The sequence below is a fragment of the Leucopleurus acutus genome (assembly GCF_964270905.1).
Source record: "Leucopleurus acutus genome assembly, chromosome: 3".
NCBI classification, from domain to species: Eukaryota; Metazoa; Chordata; class Mammalia; order Artiodactyla; family Delphinidae; genus Leucopleurus; species Leucopleurus acutus.
The window spans coordinates 98,983,364-99,006,145 of record NC_139145.1 but is presented as its reverse complement, the minus strand read 5'-3'; the positions used below and the strand labels follow the sequence as shown (position 1 = coordinate 99,006,145).

The 22,782-nt window shown below is 40.9% G+C and overlaps 1 protein-coding gene across 1 annotated transcript in view; it reads right to left on the bottom strand.

Moving 5' to 3' along the window:
- Positions 1-20,602, bottom strand: part of ELL2 (elongation factor for RNA polymerase II 2) — a 75,656-nt gene extending 55,054 nt beyond the window's left edge. Inside the window, exons 1-2 of the mRNA XM_082836126.1 lie at positions 20,331-20,602; positions 1,040-1,087 (exon numbers count right to left, since the gene is read on the bottom strand). Of these exons, the coding sequence (XP_082692252.1) occupies positions 1,040-1,087; positions 20,331-20,477 (195 nt within the window). The 5' untranslated portion in view covers positions 20,478-20,602. The remainder of the gene's footprint in view (positions 1-1,039; positions 1,088-20,330) is intronic.
- Positions 20,603-22,782: the final 2,180 nt, after the last annotated feature.

The following is a 22,782-nucleotide window of genomic DNA, read 5'->3' as shown; positions in this document are numbered from 1 at the left end:
ATGAACACTCAGTTACTGGGGAGAGAAAAAAAAGGACTTCATTGTAAAGCTATCATGTAGAAGCAAACCTCTGACATCCACACACAAACATCTCCTTCAAGTTAACATTCCACAAGATTTAGAAGTACTCTTAGTTGGTGTTGAATGATACAATTAATCTCCTGACTCTTGAAATGTTTTCAAGTTATAAAGTTTAGAAAGACTGTATTTATTCACATTGAATTTTTACATTTTGTGACATAAACAAAAATTCACAAGTGTATAGATTTATAATAAATAGGAATATGATCTTCCCCCCTCAGGCTGCCTTTTCTCTAGAGCTCTAAAATCCATTTACAGATATTCCAAATCTCCATACTGTAGACAGTATATAGAGACAAATTCAGAAATGCATATTAATTTAAATGAAGGAATGACTGAGTCTATTTAATTAATATTAAATAGTAATAGTAATAATTATGAAATAATATTGACGCTACTCCTGAAAAGTTTATCATCTATTACAAATACAAAATTCATAGGTGCATTTTATTAGGAGTTATCATTTATTATACTTTTAAATCCAGCAATAAAATAGACAATACTTTGTTTATTCTGTGTACTAGAAAAATTCAATTTTCTATATATACATTTCATTTCCTAGTATTAAAGTCCATAGACAGCAGAAGTTTGTTAATATTAACAACAATCACATAATCATAACTTGCCTGAAATTAATAATTCTTTATGGTTACTTAATTGTGGTAAACAAAATATAATCTCATAATACTATGATGTATGTTACACTTCAATAAAAAGGTTAAAAAATCAATTATCTATGACTTGGAAAAAACTACTCTCAATATCTATACCTGAATTACTTAACTAAATCAAGAAGATAATTCAAGTCTTAAAGGTGTCATAAATTTACATTTAGTTACAAAGTTCACAAAATATGAGTGACATTATATTAAGAGGCACAGGTGAAAACAAATTTTAAGACGTAAATATAATAATGTGTAAGATTAGATTTTCTTGCTAAAACAATAAGAGTACTCACCCCTTGGAGCCCTTGGAACTGAATTGAAGGTCGAAAAGGAATTAAATTCTATTAAAAGAAACATAAGAAACAAACACGTCAACCTTGGTTACTGGGACATGGAACTAAATGATTAAACTCTAAACCTATGCACTTGGTCAGTGCTATAGTCTGTGAAAACCTTTTCATTACATACTTAGGTTTATATGTCATTATATTAAGATGCCTTGATAAATGATACTGCACTGCTGACATTTCTCTGAATACACAACCGAAGGTATCTTTTGGCAGTGTAGCTAATCACGTTTTTGAAAATGACTGACATGATTTGGCAAAAAATGATCAGTGTACTAATTCAATTTTACATGAAAAAGTATTATGGCTTAGTTTCTTGATATGTTTTTTAAAAAGGTAGGGGAAAGCAAGAGATAGTCAAAGAAACTTCGCAAAACTCTTAAGAGGACGCTAGAAATATAAAATTAAAATATTTGAGAATGAACTGTGGTTTCCATTTTCTCACATTTTACCAGAGATTAGTTTTTAGTTGAGGGTCAAACAGGTTACCAATCTTCTCACCAGGAGAATATAATTTCTAGAACAATGTTTTGTTTCATTATGAGCTTTGTCCTGTTCATAATTTTTATATTTTCTCATAGAGTTGTGTATTTAGAACAAAAGCTGAAACTGTAAATATCTACCAGAGTCTCAGGCATGATTTCCTGTACCTAAAGTCACCAGTATGGGACCGGTTCACCACTACTGGAACGCTTTTCCAAACTGCTAACAGAAATTCATGGGGAAATCAGATTTGGGTAACATTTTAATAGTAACACATCAGCCTGTAAACTATTCTTCATACCCTCATATCCAAACCCAATGCACAAAAACAAAAGCAGTGGTTTCTGGTCTCAACTCTACCTTAAAGAAAAATACAGAGGCAACCATATGCCCCTCCCTCAGCCACTGCACATTAACTATTACTTACCAGGTACTTCCCAAAACTTCTCTACAGATTTAAAAGTTTACTAATCAGGATTACAATAAACTAAAGAGAAATAAGGAAAGGATAAGTACTTTAAAAGACAGATCATCTGAATATAAAATCAAGTGGTAGCATTAACCATTCTATTATTATTTATAAAAATGGATAAACATCTTCTTGAAGAAAACATAATAGATACTATTATCATTGTTCTACCACCATAAAAAGATTATTTAACTTTAGACTTATCAGCAGAATCAAAGCACTACTGGGTGACGAAATTTATTTCTTGGTGTGGGAGAAGTAGGTAACAATTTTTCATAGTGATTCATTCTAATTCACGGTGTTTTATGAAAATATAAAATATAGATTAACGCTAACCTGAATTTCCTTAGAGGGAGAAAACCTCACCCAAACCTACCTTCCATAGCTAAACCTCTACCTGAAGTAATGGTAGCTTGCGTGCAGAAGCCCTGGGGAGGCCCGCTTTGTGTGTAAGTAGGTGGCACTACAATTTAGGTAAGACAGGTGGAGGTTCTAGCTTTCAGAATATTTCAATCAGCCCTGCCTCCTGCTCTCTCTTCAAATCACAAACACTGAACATCTCCTCTGAGGCTGGTTACACTTTCCTCTCTGACTCCTTGCAGGAAGGTTATCTTCAGCTCACCACTGGAATTTGAACTTCTCTATCAAGTTCATCAATTCTTCTTGGCCAAACAAATGCTAACTTTCCTCAATTTTCAAATTGCTCACTTCTCCACTGGATGTCACCTGGAGAAACCACTCCTCCTAGCTCTTTGATCATGCCTTTCACTTTCCTCTTTCTAGATCCAGTCTCCCCTGGAGGCTCACCTTGCCTATTTGGTGATGACTCTGAATCTCTTCCCTATTCCTCAACTTGGCATCTCTCTGCAACTTGCAACTTATCACAGCCTAGGACATTCTGCATTAGAAACTCTCAATGACAGTAAAATTGGCAAACACTAAACCACCTCCGCCCCTCGCCAAACTGGCACCTCTTTCCTACTTTCTGGCAAGGGTGCTTCTATCTTGTTGGTTCTCCAGGCTCACAACCTTAAGTTTAACGCACAGCCTCTTCTCCCTCTCCCCTCACCGCATTCTATTAGGCAATCACACACTGCTAGAATCACAGAATTCCAGGTCCAGAGGTACTCCAGTTGGTGCCCAGCCCCACCCCCCACCCTTAACCACAATGGGCCATGCGTCCCATTAATAACTAAGCTAGGACCAGAATCTAGGACTCAATCTTCCTGTTTTGCCATACTGTTTTTCTTCTACCGTCTTGGGCTCCACACACATCTGTTATGGTAGATCCATGGGCACTTGCTCCTTTATGCCAGAGTTCGCATTTTAGTTGGAGAACATTTGAAAACGATTAAATATTGTACTAGGCTAAGTACTGCTGGGAGGTGCAGTAAGGATTCTCACAAAGAAAAGTATGGGTTAGAAGAGATACTAGAAAAGAGAAAAGGCTCATGGAAAAGATGGCTCTTGAGTAGCAATTTTGAAAAGACAAACTCCAGGGAGATGGAGTGTCCTAAGCAAAAAAGCAAGGAGACAGGAATGGGTACTGTGCAGGCAGACGGCAGGTCTTTTCACACGTGAAACATGACATAAAGGATGAGAATTGGACCTGGTGATCCCTGGCTAATCTATCCTTGACCTCAAAGTTTGTCTTCAGTTTTAGCTTCTATCCACTACAGAATAAATAGGACAGTAATTTAAATTTCAGACCTCATAATTTCTAAAGGTTCATCACCCTGTGAAATAACCCTATCCTAATCCCTTCCATTACCCCTTTAGGGATGGCCTTTAAGTCTTGTCTTTGACATGATAAACAACTGGAGGCTCTTCTGATTTTTGGAATAAGAAAGTGAGCTGCTGAAAGAATGAAGTGTTTCACAGAAAGCAGCTCTTTCAGTCATGTGTAAGAAAGACAGAGATCAATTGGGGCTAGGGAAAAGGATTAGACACCAGCTCCAGGGGATGTTTTATTTAGGAACACTCTAGTGATAAAGGCCTAAATTAGTATGGCTTCGTCTGGAGCAAACAGGAGATGGTGGAATGAGCAGACCTTCCCAAGAAAGAATGATAAAATGTGATGAAAGCTTGAATATCAGGTGTACATGCGCACATATGCACAAAAGAAGCAAAGGTGGCTCAGGGCTCTCAATCATCATCTGGGGCCTGTCTGCCCCAGACTCCCTCATATTAAGCTTAGTCTTTACTTTGAAAGCTCCTAGCCTGTTTCAGGTCCCTATCACCAAGCACCTAGACAAAGGCCTTCCTCCCTTCCTTCAATTCCTTCCAAATGGCTACTCATTCAAATAGCTAGCAGAAGCTTTCTCAGATACCACCCTCAGCATGTAACATAGCCTGCAGTGGGTTATATCAAAGCAAAACAAACTCCTCCACGTAGAAAGCAGACAGTCCAACTATAGGACCAACCAATTTCATCTTCCACTTCCCAACTGTGGCTCAGCAGTGTTAACCTTTTTCAGTCTGTTTGTTTTGTAAACAATTTCCTCTCTATTTCTACCTCCTATTTATCTGTTCTTTCAACCTGGCATACCTTCCCAAACACTATTTTGCCAATCCATACTAATCACTTAACATTCAAGCTTAAGATTAATTTCCTCAGCTAGGCCTTGTTTTAGGTAAATCAGAAATCAAAGACTCAATGAGTTTAAGGACCCAATGCAGGTAAATGTGAAAGAGACTGGGTGTAAAGCAACAGGGCCGTGGCGAGTACCTGGGGAATGAATGCCCAGCTGAGAAAGGACTCAAATTTTAAAATGTTAAACCTTTTTCTCACCAAACAAAACACTGCTGCCACCATTTTGCTAACTCTGAACTATGCCCACTTTAGCTACCATTAGCTATTGTTTTTTCCAGATGCCTGTGTCTATCGTACCACTACACTGGGGGTGTATTTCTTTCATAGGTTTTCTTACTCCTAGTTGTTATGATACAAAAGAGTCTAACACATATTTAACTTACAAGTATTTATCTACATTATGATAGAAAAAGTATTATAAAATCACTTTGGCTATGTTCTCTTTATATATGCGGTATACAACTATACACATTATATACTTTATAGATTACTATTCTGGGTTGTATAGACAAAACAATACCACTATGCTTTACATCAACTTACGGATTCTCAAGAGTAATTTTTTTTTAATATAAATTTATTTATTTATTTTTGGCTGCATGGGGTCTTTGTTGCTGCACACGGGCTTTCTCTAGTTGCGGTGAGCAGGGGCTACTCTTCATTGCAGTGTGCAGGCTTCTCACTGTGGTGGCTTCACTTGTTGCAGAGCCCAGGCTCTAGGCACGCGGGCTTCAGTAGTTGTGGCTCGTGGGCTCTATCCAATCTTTTGCCTCATGACCTGAATTTAGAACCTAACCTCCTGATATGCTTAGAGTTCTATCTGTATTGCTTGATTCCTCAACAAAAACGATAACTTGTTTTTGTTTACATAGTTTTGTAATGTACAGAGTATTTTTATATCCACAGTCTCAAGTGAGGCCTCCTAAAACCAGCCGTGGGTGGTAGGAAGACATCATCATCCCCCATTTCAGAGGGAGATAAATGAGTCTCCAACAGGCAAAGTTCATTGCTCAGAATCACCAAGCTAGTGGTTAGCAGAGTTGGACCTCAAATCCAGACTTCTGAATTTCAAATACAGTACCCTTTCCTTATCTTGCCTCTGTAACAGGTTACCTCCTAGGGCTGAACATGAAAAGCACTTAAATGCTCATTCAATTCTTCTGGCATTTTGTTTCCAAAGAAAATGAATTTTATAAAATCATTATAATTTCCAAGGTTCACCTTCTGATTAAATAAAAACTAAAAAAAACAGTTTTTTTTTTTTCTGTAAGGACCATGTATAGTAAAGGAACATATATAAATATTTGTGTTAACATTTTTCATTAAAAAAAACCCTCATCTATGGAGTAGTTGTGGGTGCTTATCCAAACAGGATAAACTAGGATTACTGTTGCTGAAAAACTTTAAGATATCTAACAACCTAGAAGAGAAAAGTACATAAGAGAACCTCAAATCCTTTATTGATTTTAATCCCAATTTTAGACAAGAAGATGTTAGGTACTATGCTACAGTTCCTGAACGTTTTAAAAAATGCAACAAGAGAGCCAGCTAGAATGCTATACCACTTTTTATGCTTCTGACTACTGTGTCAATGGGAAAGGTACCCGGAATAAGTTCTAAAAGTCAATACCAGGACTTACCTGGTAGTCCAGTGCTATAGTCCATCTTACAATGCAGGGGACGTGGGTTCGATCCCTGGTCAGGGAACTAAGATCCCACATGCTGAGGGGCAGGTAAGCCCGAGCGCCACAACTACTGACCTCACGCACCTCAACTAGAGCCCTCGCTGCAAACTACAGAGCCCACGTGCCCCGGAGCCTGCGTGCCACAACTAGAGAAGAGAAAACCCACAGGCCACAACTAGAGAGAAGCCCGAGTGCCACAGTAAAGATCCCACGTACCACAACGAAAGATCCTGCATGCCACAACTGAGACCCGACGCAGCCAAAAATAAATAAATAATAAATAAATAAATCTTAAAAAAACTGAACATTTAAAAAATAAATAAAGTCAATACCACTATAAGCAAATGTCTCAAGCATGTTAGTTTTTCACCTAAATGTTTTTTAGTCTAAGTTTAACTGCACAAACATAACCTCAACTCATTGTATTTTGGGTTTTTTTTTGCGGTACGCGGGCCTCTCACTGTTGTGGCCTCTCCAGACGCGCGGGCTCAGCGGCCATGGCTCACGGGCCCAGCCGCTCCGCGGCATGGGGGATCCTCCCGGACAGGGGCACAAACCCGTGTCCCCTGCATCGGCAGGCAGACTCTCAACCACTGTGCCACCAGGGAAGCCCTGTATATTTTTTAATGCAATCCAGTTTTAAAAGATAATGTAATTACAGGTGGCCAAATATGATATGGCATGTTTTAGAATAATGTTTAACTTACTAAGTACAGTTCCATTACATATGGAAGTTCAATAGGACTTCAACTTTTGATTTTTAGCTTTAATTAAATATTTGCACCAACTGGCTCTTTTGAAAATCAAGTAACTCTAGGGTTTAACTGACTAGTACTTGAGCTATAAATAAGATAGTGATCTAGTATCTTCATCCATCCAAGAAACAATGCAGACTGGAACTGGCTAGGGAAACCATTTTGATAAATGCTTTCAACAAGGTGATGTTTTATAGTCAAAAGATTCTGTTAAACTCTTGGTTGGTTCACTGATTTTAGATTTCCTTGAATTAACCCTCTGTATTTCTCAGAGAATGTAGGGCATTCTTAAGCTTAGAATAAAAGTGTAGACAATACTAAAATGCTCAAAAGTTTAGTTCTTGACATCTGCCACTATAATAAGCCAATTCTACTGCAATAAAAACTGCTCTATGACCAAAGAAGTCTATGTCCACTTATTTCCAGGGACTATGCCTTGTAATATATACGGACTATAAAAGTAATATGTAATTTACTAAGTAATGTTACTAAGTAATTTTAATTGTGCTGAGTAATATTAATTTCTGACACGATTCTTTTAGGGTAGGAGGGAAGAAGCAAAGCTCAGGTTTCTTTGGGGATAAATAAAAGAGAGTTACTTATCCTATAAAAGTTGTTATAACCATCTCTTGATTATTTACATATTGCTTATCCATCCAAATTAAACCTATGGTTACTTTTATTCTATCAACCACTATTGGTTTTGTCAACATACAACCATAAGAAATAGCATTCTGTTCTAGAAAAGAGTGATTTCTCTAAGAAACACATTATAGAGATCTTTCTAAGTTTATTCTCTAAGGTTAGAGATGTACTTGAAATACCTTCAGCTTCCCTTCTGAACCCATAATGGAGCTTTGACTCAACTTAAAGTGAACTCTTGAGTTATTTAAAATTAACCAATAGGTATTTATTAAATACTTCACATTTTATTTGTGTACCTAAGCTGCATTATAAGTCAAGCTAAAGATAGTGCAAAAAGGGCTTCCCTGGTGTGGCACAGTGGTTAAGAATCCGCCTGCCAATGCAGGAGACATGGGTTCAAGCCCTGGTCCGGGAAGATTCCCACATGCCACAGAGCAACTAAGCCTGTGCACCACAACTACTGAAGGCCGCACGCCTAGAACCTGTGCTCCTTGACAAGAGAAGCCACCGCCATGAGAAGCCCACACACCTCAACGAAGAGCAGCCCCCGCTCGCCGCAACTAGAGAAAGCCCACATGCAGCAGCGAAGACCCAAGGCAGCCAAAAATAAAATAAATTAATTAATTTAAAAAAAGAATATTTAAAGATAGTGCAAAAAAATTTTCCAAAGTCAAATATAATTTTGGAACTTTGGGTCAAAACCAGAAAACTGTCTATAAATGGTGATGGGTCAGGTGACTGCTTTAAGTGAGATTGTTTTAGGAAATGATTATAGCCACCTAGTTACTATTTACTGAGCGCTTAAAATGTGTCAGGCCAGTGTAATCACTTTTACTATCACCTGTGGGAATTCTCAGAACACCCTTGTGGAGTAGATACTATTATTTCCACAGGATTCCACAGGTAAATCCTGTGAAATCACATACGGTTACACAGCTAATAAGTGACCTGGAGCTCAAACCCTGGCCTGTCTCCCTTTAAGAACTAAGCACTCTACACAGCTAGCCTCTCTTGCTCCTCCTTAACAACAGTTATATAAAATGTGAAATATCTGAACGCTACAGAATTAAGAACTGGTAAGAATCAATAGCTCTTTGGGGATCACTTCTTTGGTTTTGCACTACAACTTAAGGAAAATATCAGGCACTTGAATTTCTTTTCACTTATGCAAGTAAATAGTAAAAAGTATTTATGACTTATCCTGGGATACAATTTAAGATAGATCTTTCTTTCCTAAAAGAGGTACTATACCATTTAAAGAACTGTGGTTATAATTCTTTTATTTAAAAAGTCATTTAATTCTGCTCTTTAAAACATCACCTGATAGAGAAACCAAAGACTATCCAATAATTATATTTTAACCACGGTAATAAAAATAAATCTAAGCTGGGAAAGAAGAGGAAGAAAAAAAAAAGATGGAGTATAAGCAGACAGTAGCACAGGAAATCAGTTAATCCTGGAATCAAATATACCCAGCTCTTGTCAAAAGCTGGTAATATGTTTAGTATGTTTAGAATGATAGTATGAATGTGAAATTTTGAGGTAATCCAAAGATACCTTAGTAAACGGTATCTCCTTCTTTGCCCCAATCTTTTATTAGATGCTCCCCCACCCCCCGGGGGAGAGAGAGAGAGGGAGTCATTAAGTTTCACAAAATCTAGTATTTTGCTTTGTCAGTCAATCCAACCTTACACATCACAGAAACTCCTTCTCTGCAGATTTGGAAGAATCAGATTAAAGAGCATTTGGAATAAAGAATAATTTCTTTCTAGCCTTTACAGCATAGAAAAGAATGAAATATAAAGGAGATTCTCGAAACAGTAGTGAGAAGTCAAAAATCTAATTTATTTAACACAGTCCTTGTTTTTAATGATAGTTTCTGGAAAACTGTAGCTATCTGCTGCAGGCCAAATTTTAAAAAAATTATTATTGTCTTAAACGTTACTATTCCATACAACTCTTTAAAGGAATATGGAAGGCAAAAATCCAAACTGAACAACCACCTAAAAAGTTAGTTACTGTGAACAAGCCCTTATAACAATATTTGAAGCATAATATCCCATCATTTTTTTCCAAGAGAGCGCTTAATGTGGACTTTATAATTGTGTAATAAGCTTACATGTCAAATCTGATTATAAATACAAATGAAGATTTGTTCTTTGGTATCATGATCTCTAGTAAAGTATAAGGAGAAACAGTAAAATAAACTTGGATTGGAAGATAGGTACTATTTTTAAAATAGTAGAAATTTGTAAAATGAAGCCTCTACAACAAAGGGAGCCATTAGAAGGCTTGAAACTTGGAAACTACATGATCACACACACTTAGTGTTTTAAAAAGATAGCTTTGGCTGCTGTGTGGAGAATGGACTATTGGGGGAAGAGTGGAAGCCTGGAGGCTAGATGGAAGTCCATGGCAGTGGTCCTCAAGAGAGATAATGGTGGCTGGGACCGGTGTCGTGGTGATGGATGAAGTTAGATTTCAGATTTTTGAAGACTGACAGAACTTGCTGATGGATCAACTAAGCCAAGAAAAGAGGATATAAATCAAGGAATACTAGTCAATTACTAGTCAACTGGTGATGAGTACTGCCACTTACTGAAATGGGGAACACTCATGAAGATGTAGGTTTGAAGGGTGAAATCAAGAGTTGTGCTTGGCAAAAATAAACTCAAAATGGATTAAAGACTTAAATGTAAGGCCAGACACTACAAAACTCTTAGAGGAAAACATAGGCAGAACACTCTATGACATAAATCACAGCAAGATCCTTTTTGAGCCACCTCCTAGAGAAATGGAAATGGAAATAAAAATAAAAATAAATGGGACCTAATGAAACTTAAAAGCTTTTGCACAGCAAAGGAAAACATAAACAAGATGAAAAGACAACCCTCAGAATGAGAGAAAATATTTGTAAATGAAGCAACTGACAAAGGATTAATCTCCAAAATTTACAAGCAGCTCATGCAGCTCAATATCAAAAAAACAAACAACCCAATCCAAAAATGGGCAGAAGACCTAAATAGACATTTCTCCAAAGAAGATATACAGATTGCCAACAAACACATGAAAGAATGCTCAACATCACTAATCATTAGAGAAATGCAAATCAAAAGTACAATGAGGTATCACCTCACACCTGTCAGAATGGTCATCATCAAAAAATCTAGAAACAATAAATGCTGGAGAGGGTGTGGAGAAAAGGGAACCCTCTTGCATTGTTGGTGGGAATGTAAATTGATACAGCCACTATGGAGATCAGTATGGAGGTTCCTTAAAAAACTAAGAATAGAACTACCATATGAACCAGCAATCCCACTACCAGGCATATACTCTGAGAAAACCATAATTCAAAGAGTCATGTACCACAATGTTCACTGCAGCACTATTTACAATAGCCAGGACATGGAAGCAACCTAAGTGTCCATCGACAGATGAATGCGTAAAGAAGATGTGGTACATATACATAATAGAATATTACTCAGCCATAAAAAGAAACAAAATTGAGTTATTTGTAGTGAGGTGGATGGACCTAGAGACTCTCATACAGAGTGAAGTAAGTCAAAGAGAAAAACAAATACCGTATGCTAACACATATATATGGAATCTAAAAAAAAAAAAAAAAGGTCTGAAGAACGTAGGGGCAGGACAGGAATAAAGACGCAGATGTAGAGAATGGACTTGAGGACACGGGGAGGGGGAAGGGTAAGCTGGGATGAAGTGAGAGTGGCATGGACATACATACACTACCAAATGTAAAATAGATAGCTAGTGGGAAGCAGCCGCATAGCACAGGGAGATCAGCTAGGTGCTTTGTGACCACTTAGAGGGGTGGGGTGGGGGGAGGGTGAGAGGGAGACGCAAGAGGGAGGAGATATGGGGATATTTGTATATGCATAGCTGATTCACTTTGTTATAAAGCAGAAACTAATACACCATTATAAAGCAATTATACTCCAATAAAGATGTTTAAAAAAAAAGGAATTGTGTTTGGGTCTGTTAAGTTTAGATAACCTATTAAACTTTGATAAAGAGATCAGGTGTTGAAAATTAGTGCCTGGAAATGGAGGAAGGTCAGAGCTGGAGATAAATATTTGGAGGTCGTTAACATATAGATGACATTTAAATCCACAGGACTAGATGAGCTCACCTAGGGAAGTGAATAGATAAAGAGAAGGGAACTGCGATCTCCAACTTTCAGAGGCCAGTCAAGCAGTGGATAATCAGCAGAGGAGACTGACAAAGAATGGCCAGGGAAGTGGGAGGAAAATCAGGAAAGTGTTTCTAGCAGGAAGGAGTAGTCAACTGGATGGCATGATGCTGAGGTCAGGTAAGACAGGAACAGAGAGATGACCACTAGATTTGACAAAAAGGGACCTAGTCAGGTGCAATCTCAGGGATGTGATGGACACAACCCAGCTGGAGTGGGCTGAATAGAGGATGGGAGATGAAAAAGCAGACACTATTTCTCAGACATATCCTCAAACATAATCCTCTCTTTAGGTGTCCCCTTGCACAGAGACTTTATTGTATGTATGTATGTATGTATGTATGTATGTATGTATTATGTCTGCTTGTTTCTACTAAGGCACGAGCACTTTCTGGACCATCCCTGACTTATTCAACTTTATATATACAGTGCCTAGTACTATGCCTGGCACATATCAGAAGATAAACAAACACTGGCTAAATGAATAAATGCATATTTGACAGTTATAATTCCTGTTCCTACCTCTTAGTCTTTTATTAAAGAAAAAAACATCTCAAGACACTCAACTGAGTTTTTACCACATGGATGTGTTTTCTGGCTATCTGAGGCATCATGGTTTCCAACAATGAAAACCAAAAGCCATGATACTAAGTAAATGTCTTTTAAAAATCTGCTAACACATAAATTTACAAGTAAGCATATTTAGATCCTAAAGTATCTCAAAGAATCTTATTTGAAAGTTCATGCCTGGCTCCACCCTTGAACAAGCTCACTCTTCATGGGAAAAGTCTTCTAGCTAAGGTTATCTCCATGGACCATGAACCAAGTGCCCATAACTAGTCCATAACAATGTATATGCATAACAGAAGTTTCATGTACTCATGATTATTTTTTGGTTTGTTTTTCACAAACTGTCAAACAAAAAACAGAGAATCAAAACACCAAAACAGAAATGAAAGTAATCTGGAAGTGAAAACACTGACCCTTGCAAGGCCTTTAGGAATCTTTTAAAAATGATGCTTGAAATGTAAATCCAGGCACATTGTAGAGAGTTTCTTAATGTTTCAATAATCACTTGGGACAGAAACCATGGAAAGTATGATCTTCACGTTAAAATCAAATTCAATTTTCATATCATCTGTACTCTACGACAGTCTTAAGTGCAATTTATAGAGAACGTTATTGGATAAGGGAAGCCTATAAAAATCCGAGCAAAATTTGAAAATCCCTGTTCAAAACCAAAATTTCTTCCACCTAATAATTTCAACTTCCCCCAAAACATTACCAATCCCCAAAATTTCCATCCAAATGGAAAAGTTTGAGACATGTAAATAATATGGCATTGTTCTAGTCTAGCCTCAGACCCAAATATACTTCTCAAATATAAAACATCTAATCAAACCTAAGTCTAGTCACCAAACAACAGACTGAGTGAACGTCCACTAAAATGGTACTTTATCTCCCCCACCCCACCCCACCCTCCCAATAGCTTCTGATTTCCCTTTTTTTACTAAGGGTACCCCTCCTAGTGCTGATAGCTAGAAATTTCCATTTAACCCTGTTCCTTTAAAATCTGTTATTGAGTTCTATAGATTCTATTCATCTGTAATGTCTTGTCTCTCACTAGCATCAGTTTAGATCCCACTCATCTCTGACCTGGACCACATACTTCCTCCTAACTTGTCTACTGCCTTCCAGATTCATCTTATACTCATCATGCACACTGAGGCCAGTATAATCCTAAAGCATTAGCTCAAATCACCTTAAATTTCCACTCAGTGTCTCTCCAGTTTTGAGAGAATAAACTCCAACCTGCTCCAGTCTCCCTTTCCTCTTAAATCCAACTATATTTTCTCCAACACTCGAGGTTAAGTGGAACAAGGGTCTTCCTTGCAATTCTCAAAGCCTGCCTTAGCTTTTCTACTGCTGTCCTTTCCTTTCCTGTGCCATTCCTTCTGCTGGAGATGTGATTCCCCCCATCTAGTCTCTGCCTGTTAAAATCCTAAAACCCAAAGATGTTTTTTAGACCAATAACATATAGAATCCCCAACAAGAAAGAAACTTATGCTCTTTGTCTAACAACCTAGTTATTATTGAACTAGTAGCAAATGCTCTGACTACTGAGTTCAATTCAAGGTGCTAATTTGATTCATGGATCTTTACGGAGCATATAATCTAATTAATAAGATTCTCTCTTTTTATATCCTATATTAAATTGCTAGCCATGAGATTCCAGGTTTGGCCTTTGCTGGCAAAATATTAGTGGAAGCCCTTAAACCAGTTCTTCCTAAAGATTTAACGTGGCTCTAAAGTGCCATAATGCCACAACCAAAATAGTTAGATAGGTAGATAAATTGAAAGGAAGGGAGGGAGGGAAAGAAAAGAAAGCAATTCTCCATAAATCTGACCTGATTTATGCCATGTTTTTCAGCTTCAATTTGGCTGTAGAGACACAGTCATTAATTTACTGTATTCTACTCCAGACCTGCTTTTCTAGATTTTTGCATTAAGTCATGGGAAATGTCCTATGGAGCTGAGGTATGCAGGAGAGTCAAATGTGCTGTGGTTATATACATGCTCTTTTCTTTATTCTAAAACTCAGCTCACCTTACATGAAGAAATGCCCATATCATCACATTTTAGGGACATCTTCTCAAATACTCCAAATACATTTGACCCAAACTGGCAAATAACTGGGCTGAACTCTGGTGCCACGGTCCTGAGCCTCTCTGTAGTCACAGCAAGTTGTTAAAAATGACCCAGCAGTGGTTCTCCTGAAATTCTCATTTTCCTCACTTTGCCGGCTTTATCACAAATTACCTAATAAGCGCTATGTGCACAGCTTCCATAGTTTTTCACAAGTGCAAATGGAGCAAATGGAAAAGTTGGATCTGGTGACTGTCCTTGATAAGCTTTCCTGTAAATCATTCCGAGAATTTTACACCCCTTTCCTTTTAAATTCTTTTGTTGAACATGTTCCAATCCTTCACATATGTTCTTTCTTTCTCCTCTCAGTTCTAGTGCCAAGGTTCCCTGTCTATCTCTTTAGGCAATCTGGCTACTGCTTTTCACTAGGAGGAGCACCCTTCTTTGCACTGAACACCTGATCAGCTGAAAAAACTTTTCAAACACTTATTGCAAAATGGGGCACAAACTTGACTTTACTTGATAAAAAGCATTTTAATATCAAGTTCAGCCTGAAGATGGGTCTAAGTTAAAGTCAATAAGATTAACTTATTTTAATTAAAACTGGCTATATTTAAAAACTGCAACAAAAGGAATCTGCTAAGGCAAACCTCATTGTTTTACTTAGTAAACATGTCAGCAGCAGTGGCAGCTCTGTGCTGGCAGGTCTGGATGCTTGAGTGGTGCCTTAAGGAGAACAGGGTCTTCTGTATTTGTAAAAGCAGATTATTGAACACACATGTACACACTCAAAATTGTTTGAGGGCAGGCACAAAAACGAAGAGATAGGAAAAAGTAAGGTATGAGTCTTTTTGTGCCTTAAACCACAATGAGTCAAATGCTGATACGTTCACGAGGTAAAAAGAAAGGAAAGGAGAGGATATCTCCTACTCCATGACCTGTGGGATCAGTGATTTTATAAGATCACGGAACACATTAAAGGGAGCTATTGTGAAGAACAGTAACTTTAGAGGTTTACATAAGACTTTATGCTTTGACTGGAAATAACAGTATCTAGTAATACTGAAAGAGACTGAATTCCTCATGCAAAATTAAACGTAAGTATATTTGTACAAATTTTCAAAACACTACCATTTTCCTAGAAGACACTAATCAAAGCAGGGAAATTTAAAGCCAATAATTGGAGTTGGCAAGAGAATATGTTAACAGAATCCTTCTTAAATCATCTCCTTTCTCATCTTCAGGCATAGAGAATGAATGGCCCCTGCTTCCAGATGCATCTATGCAAGACTTTTTATGTAATAGTTGGATAAACATGACAGTATTATTTGAGCCACCACCTTTGAAACTTTGAGTAAACATTAAAAAAAAATCAACAGGCTCAGCAATAAGAGAATCTGAAAACAAAATTTTGATAAGATTTTTGTTACTACCAAATGAGTTACTCAAATGTCAAAATAAAGCCAGCTACAAATTACTGAAGGAATTGGCTAAAATAAATTTTAGAATTTTGAGGTTTAATTTGAAATAGTTTTAGGATACATTTGGAAGAAATATGTAATTACAGTAACATAGGCGTATTTAAAATATGTGAGGCTTATATAGACCACAAATTCAGACATCAGTTTAGAATAACTATAAAGTTGTAATATGTGATTTTTATTTAGTAACCTGTACCTTCATTCAAAATAACCTATCTATAGGAAAAAAAAAGTAGTTTTGCAATATATACTAAATATCTGTATAAGTATTCTGAGTTCATTCTGCAAACCATGAAAATAACTTTCCAGTTAACACTTTTTTATATATATAATCAACTTGAAACTGTCTCTGTATTCAAACTGAGTGGAAAACAACTTTTAGAAGATATTTACTCCAACTATAACTCCCATTCCTGGAATCACAATGTCTCTATCTCTGTTTAAAAGGTTCCCAAGTTAGCTTTCCTCATTTCTTCTCTAAAAATAGAAAACTTGAGTAATGAAGGTCAATTAGGTTTGTTTGTCTTTCAAAACAGTGAGGAATTGTTTCTAATTAAAAGATTCTGTTTCCATGAACTCTAATAAGTTCAGATACTTGCTCAATTATATCTAAAGAACATCTGTATTTAGCCTAAGTCATAGTTTCCTAAAATTCTTAAATTTACCTCCCTGAAGTCTTAGGTCAAGTGGATTAATTTAGGACAGTAAATCCAATGGACAAAATAATCTGGATAAAAATAACTCTCTGATGCTTAATTTAGGAAATTAACCTGTTGAAATTTCTGGCTCTTAGAAAGTCATCAGAAGAGGAGGCATAACAGTCATAACATTGCATGGGCCAAAGCCACTTGGAGGCCACTTGTCAAGCATCAAGCACCTTCCTATCTAAGCACAGGAATGGTAGGGGCAGTTTTATATGAGAAGTTAAAGCCATCCTGCCCCCCTCCCCAGGAGAGAATAGAAACTTCTCCCTGACTAGCCAATGCATTCCAACATTTTTCCAAACGCAGCTACAATTTAAAGTTAGGAGCCCTAATTTGATAAGGGTGGAAAGTGAAAGCGTAAAAGACCAAGTATGTATCCTTCTACTGGAGGAGAAAAGCTCGGCTATATGCCCACTGCTGGCAACTTTACCGTGTTGATGGGGGAGCCGTGGTCTGGCCCTAGTCAGGAGGTGGGACACTGAGGACACATTGTGGGAGACTTGGCTGAACACACCAGAGGATACTGTAGTAAGTTCCAACAGTACCTCATTTCTTTTTCTTCTGTCTCTTCCCACTTTTCAGCTGTCTGAAGTTAACAGTCTCACCCCAAATCCTGCTTTTCCAAGCCCCTTGAGAAGTGTTTCTGTGGCCAAAGTGACAGTGAGGCCTGGGGACAGGAACTGGTTAAGTCAGAAACAAGGCAGTGTCCAACTGCAAGGGCCAAGTCAGCTTATTTCTTCCTCCTCTCCCTGCATAGTACTGCTTCTACTACCAACTTTGAGAAGAAAAGGAATCCACGGATTGTCTCAATCTACCTGGGTCCAACTCAGAAGGGTAGAGGGAGTTGGAAAAGTCTTCTCCCTTTCCCTTCTCTGCCTCTGTACAGATTGACTAGATACATTAATTTGCATGCACAGAGATGGAAACAGATGGTAATGATATTAATAGGCAATAGAAGTAGTCAGGAGCAAGGAAAGCCATTGACTTTGGTACCTTTGACTGTAAAAATAAATAAATATAACTTTAAAAAAATCAAGAACTAAGTGGTGGGTTGGAAGAGGAAGAATTTTTGATCTGCTGTTTCTTAAGACAGTGGTATATATGTGGGGCTTTTAGAATCCAAGCATTCCAACTTTAATCCCAAGCACGTAAACACTAAGGTGCAGGAGGCAGAAATGAAGGGAGAAAAACAAACAGCATTCTCAGTGAGCACTGGGGGCTTCTCTGCCACCTCTCTCTCCCTGGGTACCATCCCTTCCCTGTGCGGGCCTCCTCACCCACCTCTTCCGGGTCAGTGTCTGTCAATCTTGTTGTGATCAGCTGTACAGTTTGCCAGTTGTCCCCCCAAGGTGGCTGGTTGACCTACTGTCCCCAGAGATGCCTCTCCCCACCCCTGTGTGTCAGTCTTTATCTGCTCCCTGGGTCTGTTTCTGACTGGAGGTTGGCCTCCTCCTGCTGGCCTCTTCCTCTCCGGTGTTTTTCTCTTTACATACCCTGACCTACCTTCTTCCCACTGTCATTCCTTCCCACACCCTCCTCTTGGAACAGGCAAGCTTATCTCTCCATCTTGCAGGGCTGAGTTTCTCTCCAGTGTCTGCCCCTGTGTCCCTCTGCCTGCCTATCTGGCTTCCCCCAGATGGGCCTCCCACTCCATGCTGGTGCTGGTGCTGGTGCTGGTCTCTTCCCTGCAGATGCACCTGTCTGGGAGTAGCTACTGACACATGCAGTTTTTATTTCTTGTATTTCCTCGCATTCCTATTGCTGTGTGACTTCCCAGTCATACCTGAGACCCTCTTTCCCTGAGACTTCATGGTGTGTAGGAAAAGCATCTTTCTCCCTGTGCATGCACTCCTCCCTCCACCCCCGAGTCTGAGTGTTTTTCGCCTATGCTTCTCTGGTGGGTAACTCATATGCCCTGGAATGTACATCCATGTCCACTTAATTCTGTGAGTGCCATCCTGAGGGCATGCTCATTTCTGAGTCTCTCCTGCTGTTTATATGTACACTATCATGTGAGCTCATGTACTCCTCAAGCTGTGCACAACTGTGTGCCTCCTCCTGTGTGCCTGCTTATGTAGGGGCCCCCTGAAGGTAAGTCTCCCTTGGCCCAGGTTCACACCTCTCCTGCGGTTTTGCCTCCAACTCTGGGCCTTCCTTCCAAGCATTTAAAGGTCCTGGCACTAGTGGGAGCTCAACAGATGTTAATTCCTTTCTCCACTTTTATCTGAATAACTATGAGCGTGTCTGGGTATCCCTCTGGCCCTGCTTTATGAGATTAGTTAATCGGAGCGTGTTTCCTTGATATGGACTTGGCTATTTGTCGGGATACCCTGTGGGTTCTCTGCTCCACGGACGGTCTCTCTTCTCAGAGTGACTGTTACCGGTCCCTCATATGGTATATCCCTCCCCTTATGCGATGCGTCCACTGTCTCCCTCACTCATTCACAGTACTGCATCTCCATAAACGGCTTCCCTAGGCACTCCGGTTGCGGCGTTTCTTCGCTATGCCTCCCACTCTATCCCTCACTTTTTTTTTTTTTTTTTAAACGTGAAAACGCGTCCCTGGGTTTGTCCTCCAACTGCCGAGTACGTGAGCCTTCGCTGTGCTCGAGTTGTGTGTGTCCATGGATCTCTCTCCGGGACGCGGTGCGGGGTGAGAAACCCGAGTCTGCCCGGGACGCAGTGTATCCCCGCCCCCGCCCCCGCCCCGGACCCTCGATCCAAGTTTCCAAGTCTGTGAATCCGCCTCAGACGCGAGCGACGCGTCTTTCGGGTATGAGGAGCCACGGAGACTCTCTCTCCTCAGTAACCGATGTCTCTGCTCCCGGGTGAGCGCTGGCTGTGTGTGGCTCTCGCTACGCGGTGTTGTGTCTCTGGGAACGCGAAGCGCCCGTGTGCCGGAGTCTCTGGAAGTGTAAGGTGTGTCCCCCTCCTCCCTCATACGCGGACTGTCTGTGCCTCAGCCTTTCCGAGTACACGGTGTGCCCCCCGCCCGGCCCCATAAGCTCAGCGCCTGTATCCCCAAGTTCTTGCGAGTACAATGTGTATCCCACCTTCATACGCGGAGCGCCTGTGTCCCGGTCTCTGCTGGTCCGCGGTGGTACCCCCAAAACGCGGACGATTAGTGCCCGCCGGTCCTCTCGGGTTCGTTACCCGGACGCTGCCCTCTGACCCCTCCCCACCCCCCCGACACGCCGTGGGCAGAAGAGCCATCTCACTCGTCTCCCTGTTGCCTTTCTACCTCACTGGGACAGAAAAGGCTAGAAAACCCGGGCGCCGTCGGAAAGTCCCGCAGCGGCTGCGCAGCCGAGCCAGGGCTGCGGCTGCCTCGGCCCCGCCGCCAGGGGCCGCCCGCCCGCCCGCCTCCCAACGCCCAAGAGCCCAGCTGGCCCGGGACGGCGGCGTCAGCGACCCTGCCCGGCCCTGCCCAGCCCTGCCGCCGCGGGCGCTGACGGCGAGCCCCTGCTCCACCGGCCTCAAGCCAGGTGCCGGTGGCAGGGAGAGGCGCGGCGGGGCGGCGAGGGACACCCTCTTCCTTCCCGAGCCCGGCCAACTGCCCAGCTCACCTCGTGGCTCTGGTAGGTCTCGAGCGCGCGGATCGCCGTCTCGGTGAGCTTCACATGCAGTACGGTGGTGTTGTCCTGTCCCAGCCTCCCGCACGACAGCCCATAGCGCTGCTCCTCCCGCAGGCCCGCCGCCCCCCCTGCCGCCATCTTAAACTCCCCGGGGTGCCGCCGCCGACGCCGCTCGGGCTCTAGCCTCCACTGCGGCCGCGGCTGCTCGGGCTTCTGCAGCCGCCGCCACAGCTACGGCCATCCCGCTGCTGACGTACTGTCATATACTGCGCGCAGCCAGACCTCGGGCTGCCACCGCCGCCACCCGCCCCACCCTCCGGCCTCGTGCCCCGCCCCGGGCTCGTCTCATTGGCCCCGGTCCCCTCAGAGCCGTCCTCATTGGCCGCCCTCCACTCTCACGGGGGCGGAGCCCAAAGTCGCTGGAGTTTGCTCCCGGGACGGGACGTCCGAGAGGTAAGAGGCTGACGTCGAGGTGACGCGCCAACTTAATCGCACCTGACGTCACGTCTGGTCGTCTTGGCCCGCTGGCCGCTATTGGCTAGGCTGGTTTGGGGGATCCCCTGCTAATTGGGTGTCCAGATTGCCTGGTCTGGTTACCTGGGGTCGAAGCCCCGCCCCTTGGGGGTATAGTAGTAGAGAGCCGGAGTGTAGGGGGGAGTCCCTTCCTGCGCTGGTGGTCCTTGGAGAGGAGGATTCCCACCCCGAATGTGAGGCCAAGTAAGGACTTCGTCCCCCGACGGCTGCGTTAGTTTGTGGAGTAGGATGTGTGCGTGTGAGGGAGGTCGCTGTAGGCTGAGTCACTGGAGAGTCTCTCCTCAAAACTCATTGCTATTGCTGTGAGACCGAAATGGGGGAGGGTGCCCTTCTCCGTCATTTCACCCTAAATTTGAAATTAGTGAGTTGGCCCTTGGTTTTAAGAGTTTCTGCTAGATTGTGTGGAGCATCTTATGTACAACACCATGCCTAAAGGTTAAATCCCTTTGGTGTGGTGGGCATAGTACTAAAGAAAACGGAATTTAAAGGTTTTTCCCACGCCATGCCCTGTTGTGATCCCAGAGAAACGGTATTCCGTTCCTTTGGAGTTCGCCATAGGAACAGGATTGTGCCTTTTTACGGGACTTGGAGCGGCAGTTAGGATTTTCCTTTCAAAGGGCAGTAGAAGAGTGTAAGCGTCCTTGACCTAAATTAGGAGAAACAGCGACATCATTCTCCGGTTCGTTTGGGTTCTGTCCATTTCATTTGACAGGGATGTGGGAAAACCTAGAGTTTAAGCTATTGATGTTAACCGTAGGAGATGGGTGTGTGAGGGGCTGCGGAGGCTGGGCATACTTTCCGTTCCTCGCGATGCTCCATGTGTAGGCGTGGCTAAAGGAGGAAGCCTAATCAGGAGCCCTCTTCAGGCTGTGTGTGGAGGGACTGACAGGCTTCCCGTCAGAGGGGATGAGTTAACAGGGTGATCAGCACCACCAGATAAAAACAAACCGTTCAAAGGCTTGAAACTGTAGCAAGGCAGTTTTTAAAAATGATTATTATTTTTAAATTTGAGACGATTTTTGTTTCCCTCAGATTGTAAAACCTTGTTGCGTTTTACAGGGATTCCCCAGAAAAATTATAGGCATTTAATCAGTATTTCCCATTCTTTTTAATTGGATAGGGCTATGATTTTCCAGAAAGGTCCAAGTGGGATTGTTTTCATGATTCACCCCCTCCCCTTAATAAATCCTCTAGCCTACATGTACACCACCTCTTGATTCAGACCCTCAAGCATCGTATGTGTATAATACAAATTACAGAACGAATTCTCCTTCCACAGAATATGGGTTAAGTGGAAACATCTGTATTAAGTGTTGTTACATCACAGGAGAACATTTTTAAAATTGATTTAACTTCAATCCACTAGATTTGGCTAGCTGTTAAGGCGTGATTAACACTTGTTAATTTAGTTTACTAGTGTTAATTATCTTAAATTCATTGAATAAATTAAGGCAATCACAAAATTTTTTTTAAAGTCTTATACTTGAATTATTCTTTTTTCCTGTTTGCTTTGCTCTTTGATAGGGAAGGACTGACTGACCACATATCTAAAGTTTTAATTATTTCGGGATGGGGAGGAGAGTTTGACCAGAACAAGTAAAACCTGTATACCATTGCTTTTCTGGTGAAGGTGGGTAAATCCCCGCCCACATGGCATCTTAACTTGGCCTCCTCTTACTCAGAACTTCTGATGACATCCAAGGGGTGGGGGAGGAGCAAGGGTGGTTTTCACTGTAGTTTTTAAATGTCTGACCCACAGCCCCTTAATAGAAATTGATTTTCTTTTCTTAGTTGTGGTAGGAAAATTTTTCTCATGCTGTATTTTAGTGAGTAACCTAATCTTTCAGTGAGTAATACAGTATATTATTGTAGTGAGTTATTGTTTGTATTTTTCCTCTTTTGAGCATTT